Genomic DNA, 9,378 nt, shown 5'->3' on the forward strand with positions numbered 1-9,378 from the left:
TCCCGGGTTTACGCCATTCTCCTGCCTCAGCCTCCCGAGTAGCTGGGACTACAAGCGCCCGCCACCTTGCCCGGCTAGTTTTTTATATTTTTTAGTAGAGACGGGGTTTCACCGTGTTAGCCAGGATGGTCTCGATCTCCTGACCTCGTGATCCACCCGTCTCGGCCTCCCAAAGTGCTGGGATTACAGGCTTGAGCCACCGTGCCCGGCCTTTTAAATGATTTTTAATGGGAGACTCAAAGTTATTGCTGACTGCCATTTAGCACTCCCTTGTCCATCTCAACTCTCTGGTTCTGATACTAGCCCTGCCCATGGCATAGCTCTGCCTGGGGCCCCCTTCCTCTGTGCCTGTCAGGGTCATCAGGCTCGCCTTCAAACAACTATTTCCTTTGCCTCCCTGAAGGCTGAGCAGCCTCTCTGCAAACCCCTATTGTTGGATCTGGTCTATTCTGTCCGGACTGTGGCAGCTGCAGACTATCTAGTCCTGCTGAGCTTCTCTCTCTCTCCATGCTTATTCCTAAAGGCCTTTTGTGCTACCCTAAGACTTTCACAAAGTTTCATCAGGAGTATCTGTCTCCCAACCTCATGACTTGGTATTCCCAGACAGCTACTCTAACCTTATGTGAGCCTCACCTGATATCTCCCTTTACAGGAGACCCCCTTCCCACAGAAAGCCGGCTCATGAACAGCTGTCTCCAGGCCAGGAGGAAGTGCCAGGCTGATCCCATTTGCAGTGCTGCCTACCACCACCTGGATTCCTGCACCTCTAGCATAAGCGCCCCACTGCCCTCAGAGGAGCCTTCAGTCCCTGAGGACTGCCTGGAGGCAGCACAGCAACTCAGGAACAGCTCTCTGATAGGCTGCATGTGCCACCGGCGCATGAAGAACCAGGTTGCCTGCTTGGACATCTATTGGACCGTTCACCGTGCCCGCAGCCTTGGTGAGGCTCCCATTATAGAGTGGGCTGAGCTGGGGAAGATGGCTCTAGGGGGTTGTTTTTTAATCCTGCAGGATATGGGCCACGTGGTAGATTCTGATGAGGAGGATAATGAAGCTCTGCATTTGACATCAGAAAAGGTGGGGGGATAATGCCAGGATCTCCTTGGGGCCCCATAACACTGCCCTCTCTTCTCCCTACTTCCCCCTTTCTTACCTGGCAACATGTCAGTTCCCACTTAGCAGAGCTGTGAACCAGGCTGAGGCCCAACCTGGGGAGTTCCTAGAACAAAGGGTATGGACAGTAGATGGGAGAAAAGAGTCTTAACCCATAGATAGGCTCCAAATACCAAGTTCAGAGAAATGGGGAGGTAACATCTTGGTCCAGCCTTTAACACAAAGAATACTCATTAACCAGCCAGGAGATGTAAGAGAGAGAAGGCACAGAAAGAGCCAAAGAGGAGCTGCCTGTCACTCTTTCCATAGGACCCTTATTAGTCAGCTTTTACTGAACTATGTTGCTGTAACAAAACAGCAACTTACAAAACAAAGGTTTAATTCTTGCTCATGTTCTGTATTGGCTCTTTCATGGGTCTTATTCATTCTGGGATCCAGGTTCAAGGTGCAGCCTCTGTCTGGGATGTTCCCTTCTCGTGGCAGGAAGAAATGAGCATTGGTAGAACCACATGATGAGTTTTAAAGTTTCTGCTCAGATCTTATATACACTACGTCTGCTTACATTTCATTCAGAGAGCAAGTCACATGGCCAAGCCTGACATCACTGGATTGAGAATTATACTTCTCCCACAGGGAGATACCAAAAATCTCATGGCAATAAATGAGGATATACAATCTTACAGGGAAGGCAAAGAATGATTGGAAACAATAATACAATCTACCATTGTCAAGTATTCATTTACCTCCCTTCTGCAAGTAAAATACACCCACCTATTTTCCATGAAAGATGCCCTAAAAGCTCTGTTCAAACATGACATCAGGCCGGGCACAGTGGCTCACACCTGTAATCCCAGCACTTTGGGAGGCCAAGGAAGGCAGATCACTTGAGTTCAGGAGTTTAAGATCAACCTGGCCAACATGGTGAAACCTCATCTCTACTAAAATACAAAAAATTAGCTGGGCATGGTGGTGGACACCTGTAATCCCAGGCTATTTGGAAAGCTGAGGCAGGAGAATCACTTGAACCTGGGAAGCAGAGGTTTCAGTGAGTTGAGATTGCACTACTGCACTCCAGCCTGGGCGACAGGGTGAGACTCGAAAAAACAAGCAAACAAACAAACATGACATCAGGCTTCAAGTCTAAGATCTCATGATAGTTTTCAAATTGGGTCTGGATGTGGCTCCTCTTGATCTAAAAACTTATGAACTAAAAAGACAAGTCATCTGCTTTCTATATGTACTCAGCATACAATAAAGGAACAGGGTCAGGAAAACCACAACAAACATTCTCAGAAAGGGGAGGAATGGGCATCTAGGTGTGGTGACTCACACCTGTAACTTCAGCACCTTGGGAGGCCGAGGCGGGAGTATCCCTAAAGCCCAGGAGTTCGAGACCAGCCTGGACAACATAGCGAGCTCCCATCACTACAAAAAGATAAATAAATTAGCTGAGTGTAGTGGTGTACAACTGTGGTCCCAGCTACTCGGGAGGCTGAGGTGGGAGGATCACTTGAGCCCAGGATTTTGAGTCTGCAGTGAGCCATGATCACACCACTGTGCTCCAGCCTGGGTGACAGAGCGAGACCCTGTCTCAAATAAATAAATGAATGAATGAATGGGAGACACACAGCAGACACTGATTCATAGCAATTCTGAAATTCTGCTACACAAATGTTGTAAGGATCCTCTTCCCTGGGAATAGGGATTGCTCTTTAATAAGGCCCTGTTTTTGCTCTATGGGAGTAGTTGCCCTATCCATTGTTTTCCACAGCTCTTGGCTCAGCCCTCTGGAAAGGTCCTTCCTCTTGCAGTTTTCTCTTTGACCACGTTTGAAAAGGGCATGAGGTACTACAATCTACCTGGGGACTGAGCCGCACTCTCAGCCTGCTTCCTGCCCGAGAAATGTTGGGCCATTTTAAGTCTCAAATAGTCACAGTCTCTTTTAATCTACACTGGTAACTCTTTGTAGTACGACTCTCTGAAAACATAATTGCTGCTTATGTCTTTGATTTCTATCATCTCATGTGCCTGTGGCCTTTCCCACAATTCAAGACATGCCTCTTTTTCTACACCTAATTAGAAGCACCTAGCCCTTATCAGGCTTCTGTGGAAGAGCCACCACTTTAGTCTTTTTTCACTGAGTACATTTGTCCAACTGGCAGGACTTATTGGGAACCATCTTAATCAACTGAAAGATCTCCACAAACAGTATGATAGCCACATACCTCATTTGGTCTTTCCCCCAAGGCTGAGTTGTAATCAGCCTTATCACTCAAAGCATTTTTTTTTTTTTTGAGACGGAGTCTTGCTCTGTCGCCCAGGCTGGAGTGCAGTGGCCAGATCTCAGCTCACTGCAAGCTCCGCCTCCCGGGTTCCCGCCATTCTCCTGCCTCAGCCTCCCGCGTAGCTGGGACTACAGGCGCCCGCCACCTCGCCCGGCTAGTTTTTTTGTATTTTTAGTAGAGATGGGGTTTCACCGTGTTAGCCAGGATGGTCTCGATCTGACCTCGTGATCCGCCCGTCTCGGCCTCCCAAAGTGCTGGGGATTACAGGCTTGAGCCACCGTGCCCGGCCAGCATTTTTTTTTTTTATGTTTTATCTTTTACCTTATGAATACGAGAAACAGTGGCATTTCTTTTCTTTCTTTTTTTTTGAAACAGAGTCTTGCTCTGTTGCCCTGGCTGGAGTGCAGTGGCTTTATCTCGGCTCACTGCAACCTCTGCCTCCCAGGTTCAAGCGATTCTCCTGCCTCAGGCTTCTGAGTAGCTGAGATTACAGGCACCTGCCACCATGCCCGGCTAATTTTTGTATTTTTAGTTTCACCATGTTGGTCAGGCTGGTCTCAAACTCCTGACCTTGTGATCTGCCTACCTCAGCCTCCCAAAATGCTGGAATTACAGGTGTGAGTCACCACGCCCAGCACAGTTGCATTTCTTAACCCTGCAAGTCCTGAAATTTCTAGATTATCTTTTCCTCCACATTTGGGAACTGGCCAATTCTTTTCTGAGCTTATGTCTTGTAGTACCTTGCCAAATGCAGCCAATAGCAATCAAGACATACTAGTAAACTTCTCAGCTTCCCCTAACAGTACAAGCTCATTCAGCATATAATCTTCCCAGTTATCACAGGCAACAATTTTACCAGATGCTTTGCCACTGCATAATGAAGACTGCCATTTTTCTAGCCCCCAGTAACAGCTGCTTTACCACCCACTGCCCAGTACCAAAACCAATGACACACATTATATTATTACTGTAGCACTCCACTTCTAGGTACCAATTGGATTTTATTTTTGCTGTTTTTTTAGTCGGAGTCTCACTTGTCACCCAGGCTGGAGTGCAGTGGCACATTCATAGCTCACTGCAGCCTCAACCTCCTGAGCTCAAGTGGTCCTCCCACCTCAGCCTCCCAAGTAGCTGGGACTACATGTGTGTGCCACCGGACCCAGCTAATTTTAAAATTTTTTGTAGAGATGAAGTCCTGCTGTGTTTCCCAGGCTGGTCTTGAGCTCCTGGGCTCAAGGAATATTCCCGCCTCAGCCTCCCAGTTGCATTTTTTTTTTTTTTTTGTAAGATGGAGCCTCACTCTGTCGCCCAGGCTGGAGTGCAGTGGCATGGTCGTGGCTCACTGCAGCCTCCGCCTCCTGGGTTCAAGTGATTCTTTCACCTCAGCCTCCTGGGTAGCTGGGATTACAGGCATGCACCACCATGCCCAACTAATTTTTTTTTTTTTTTTTTTTCACTCTGTTGCCCAGGCTGGAGTGCAGTGACGTGATCTTGGCTCACTGCAACCTCCGCCTCCCAGGTTCATGCCATTCACCTGCCTCAGCCTCCCGAGTAGCTGGGACTACAGGCACCCGCCACCGCGCCCGGCTAATTTTTTGTATTTTTAGTGGAATGGGGTTACACTGTGTTAGCCAGGATGATCTCGATCTCCTGACCTCGTGATCCTCCCACTTCAGCCTCCCAAAGTGCTTGGATTACAGGCATGAGCCACTGCACCTGGCTAATTTTTGTATTTTCAGTAGAGATGGGGTTTCACCATGTTGGCCAGGCTGGTTTCGAACTCCTGACCTCAGGTGATCCACCCGCCTAGGCATCCCAAAGTGCTAGGATTACAGCTGTGAGCCACCGCACCTGGCACCCCATTGCATTTTTAGTAAGAATTTGCTAGGTTATGCTGTTGTAACAACCAGTTCCCAAATCTCTGGCTTTCAACAACAAAAATGTATTTCTTGCTCATGTTACACATCTGCTGGATGCTTCTATGAGTTGGCCTTGTCTCTGTTCTACTTGTCTTCTTCACGGAGGATCCAGGCTGGTAGAGGAGAAAGAGTAGCAGCAGAACCACGTGAGGGTTCCTAAAGCTTCTGCTCAGATGTGATTTACATCACTTCAGCTCACAATCCACAGGCCAGAGCAAGTCACATGGCCAAGCCTGCCATCAGTGGGGTGAGGAAGTATACGCCTCTCACAGGGAGTGTGAAAGTTACATGGCAACAGGTGGGGAAGCATAATCCTCTCAAGGGGTGGGGAACAAATAATTGGAAACAATAAAACAGTTTGCCACACTCCTTGTTCCCTGTTTTCTACTCCTCATCCTAATCACTTCTCTTTCTGAACTTCCTCGGAGGCTTCTCCCTGAATCCTCTTGCCTCCCTACACTGTGTGCTGATAAGTGTGATGGTGCTCAGCATATTTATTTATCTCACTTACACCATGGTGCTCAGCACACAGTGTGCTCAACAAATGGTAGCTCTTATTATTCTTACAGTTTATTGGTGGAGCCCAGCCTATACCTTATGGCCCTGCATTTTTCTTGTCTCTGCACAGCTTGCAGCTGGTTAGGTAGAGGCTGTGCTTTTCCTTTTCTCCACAGGGCTTTGAGGTCTGAGCCAGCAGCTTCAGCCCCTCCCACCTACCCCACCCTGGTCCTCAGCATTCTGGTGCTCCCCACCTTGTCTCTAGGTAACTATGAGCTGGATGTCTCCCCCTATGAAGACACAGTGACCAGCAAACCCTGGAAAATGAATCTCAGCAAACTGAACATGCTCAAACCAGGTGTGGAGGGCAATTAGGCTCGGGAACCAGAGGCTGGGGCTGGACCCTAGAAGAACGGTGGCTGGGGAGGGGCACAAGTTGGGGGGCTTATAAGGGGAAAGTTTCTAGCCTACCAGGTGACTAAGGAAGACTATGTCAGGCTGGAAGTGTGAGCTCTGGGGCATGGTCTGGTCTCACAGGTGTCTCCAAAGGACAGCAGTTATTAGTGAGGCCATTGAAGAGAGCCCATTAGGGCTCCCTGTTTCTACAAGGCGGGCCCCTGCAAAGGGTGTGGTGGGAGTGGCAGCAGCCCCAGGAAAAATTGTGCTGAAATGGAGTATTTACTTGCATTCAAGGCAGCTGGGAAAGTAGCCTTTTTGTCCCTGAAGACTAGGAAATTGCTGTTTTCAACCATTCTAATGGGATGGGCGAGGTATTGGGCAGGAAAAGAGAGTGTGACTCTGCACGGGGTGACTCAGGGTGGGGAGCCATCAGTCTGGCAAGGACTGTGATGCATGTTTTTCAGGAAAGTGAGACTATGAGTTAATTGAGGAAAACATACACACATGCTTTTGAGAAAGATGTGAGCTTTGCTGTATAGTCAGTTTTTTATCATTAGAATTAGAATTTTGAGAAAAAGGCATAGAGTTTCATGCATGAAAAACTCTTAGTGACAAGCTTAGCAAATAACCTATTGCAATTACTTGATTACTATTGCTGCTGGAATATTCTGTTAATAGAAATATCACCATAATTTCCCAAGATTCAGAGTATGGGGAACAGAGTATACATGAATCAGTATATGAAAGATGGGCAGGTGACATTAAAATGGAACAGGATAGGTGCAGATGAAGCCAAAACCAAACCAGAAACCTAAACTAGAATTTGGCTGCATCTGTTTTGGACAGTTCTGAAAGTGCTTCAGAATGTTGCAGGTACTCTGGGTTATCATTTCTACCATCAGCTCTCACAGCGCAGCACTGAGGAAAGAGGTATGGTTTTCTGAGCTTTCTGGCTGCTTGAATTCTAGATAAATGGGTGTTCAATGCATATAGATGATGATAGTGATTATTCTTATTTTACCTAGTCAAGATGAGGAGTTGGGCCGGGCACGGTGGCTCATGCCTGTAATCCCAGCACTTTGGGAGGCCAAGGCGGGCAGATCTCCTGAGGTCGGGAGTTCAAGACCAGCCTGGCTAACATGATGAAACCCCGTTTCTACTAAAAATACAAAAAAATTAGCTGGGCGTCGTGGCACGTGCCTGTAATCCCAGCTACTCGGGAGGCTGAGGCAGGAGAATTGCTTGAACCCAGGAGGCGGAGGTTGCAGTGAGCTGAGATCTCCCCACTGTACTCCAGCCTGGGCAACAAGAGCAAAACTCCGCCAAAAAAAAAAAAAAAAAAAAAAAGAGGAGTAGGGGGGGGAAGGCTGCAAAAAAGAAGGTAGAGTTTTGGGGGGGGGGAAGCCCTGGATTAGGAGTAGGTTTATTCAGGACAGCCTTTCTTTTCCTCCTATATCCACTACCTTCCTTGCCAAATCAGGGGTTTTCCGGGGTTCCTATGGAGCCTGGGCTGCAGGCGTGCAGATGGCCCAGCCCAGTGACTCCGTGCCCTTTCCCCCCAGACTCAGACCTCTGCCTCAAGTTTGCCATGCTGTGTACTCTCAATGACAAGTGTGACCGGCTGCGCAAGGCCTACGGGGAGGCGTGCTCTGGGCCCCACTGCCAGCGCCACGTCTGCCTCAAGCAGCTGCTCACTTTCTTCGAGAAGGCCGCCGAGCCTCATGCGCAAGGCCTGCTACTGTGCCCATGCGCCCCCAACGACCGGGGCTGCGGGGAGCGCCGGCGCAACACCATCGCCCCCAGCTGCGCGCTGCCACCTGTGGCCCCCAACTGCCTGGAGCTGCGGCGCCTCTGCTTCTCCGACCCGCTTTGCAGGTGTGTGGTTTGGGAAGACAGGGTGGGCAGGGATGTGGCACACGCCACTCCTTCCTGGCCATGTTCCTGTGCTGAGCAGGGTCTGACCCTCCCAGGGAACCGTGGACCCATTGGCTGCTTTACCGAGTAGCTACCTTGGATATTTTGTGAAAGTCTTTTCTCAAAAAGAATATGTTTTTTTTTTCTTTGCTGTAAAATCTCAGGAAATATAAAAATGTATTTTAAAAAATCATTCAAAATTCTATCACCTGAAGATAATCTGTCATACTTTGGGAAGCATTTCCTTCCAGTCATTTTTCTATCCAGATAACAAAAGTAGACATTCTGGGAATATATTTGTGCCTTACTTTTTTTCTCTTATGGCACATATCTCATGAGCATTTTTCCATGGAGGTGGTGTGGGGTAGTGGTAAGACGGGATCTGAAGTCAGACAGGTGTGAATTTAAATCCTGGGTCTCTGTGATCTTGAGCACATCACTTAACCTAAAAATTCCATCACTAAACCTAAGGTTCCATTTAGTCTCCTATAAAAACTGGTATAATAATGCAGACCTCATGGGATTCTGGTGAGAGTTAAATTACATAATTTATATAGAGTGGTGTAGAGTACCAGTGAAGAGTAAGTGCTTAATAAATGGTAGTGCTTATTTTTTCACTTACTGTCCTTTAAGAACTTTTTTCTTTGTTTTCTTTTTCTTTCCTTCTTTTTTTGAGACGGAGTCTCGCTCTGTCGCCCAGGCTGGAGTGCAGTGGCCGGATCTCAGCTCATTGCAAGCTGGACTACAGGCGCCCGCCACTTCGCCCGGCTAGTTTTTTTTGTATTTTTTAGTAGAGACGGGGTTTCACTGTGTTAGCCAGGATGGTCTCGATCTCCTGACCTCATGATCCGCCGGTCTAGGCCTCTCAAAGTGCTGGGATTACAGCCTTGAGCCACCGCACCCAGCCTTTTTTTTTTTTTTTTTTTTTTTGAGACAGAGTCCCCCTCTGTCACCCAGGCTGGAGTGCAGTGGCAGGATCTCGGCTCATTGCATCCTCTTTCTCCCAAGTTCAAGCGATTCTCCTGCCTCAGCCTCTCCAGTAGCTAGGACTACAGGCTTGCACCACCATGCCCAGCTAATTTTTGTATTTTTAGTAGAGATGGGGTTTCACTATGTTGGCCAGGCTGGTCTTGAACTCCTGAGCTTGTTATCAGCCTGCCTCGGCCTCTCAAAGTGCTAGGATTACGGGTGTGAGCCACCATACCCAGCCAAGAACTTGATTTTTTTTTTTTTTTTTTTTTTTTTTTTTT

At 48.0% G+C, this 9,378-nt stretch overlaps 1 protein-coding gene across 1 annotated transcript in view; it reads left to right on the forward strand.

Annotated features, from left to right (window-relative positions):
- Positions 1-9,378, forward strand: part of GFRA3 (GDNF family receptor alpha 3) — a 22,536-nt gene that overhangs the window by 9,320 nt on the left and 3,838 nt on the right. The window contains exons 2-4 of the mRNA XM_017891291.1: positions 653-940; positions 6,081-6,173; positions 7,777-8,089. Of these exons, the coding sequence (XP_017746780.1) occupies positions 653-940; positions 6,081-6,173; positions 7,777-8,089 (694 nt within the window). The remainder of the gene's footprint in view (positions 1-652; positions 941-6,080; positions 6,174-7,776; positions 8,090-9,378) is intronic.

Source organism: Rhinopithecus bieti, unplaced genomic scaffold (assembly GCF_001698545.2).
Source record: "Rhinopithecus bieti isolate Rb0 unplaced genomic scaffold, ASM169854v2 scaffold_20170, whole genome shotgun sequence".
NCBI lineage: Eukaryota > Metazoa > Chordata > Mammalia > Primates > Cercopithecidae > Rhinopithecus > Rhinopithecus bieti.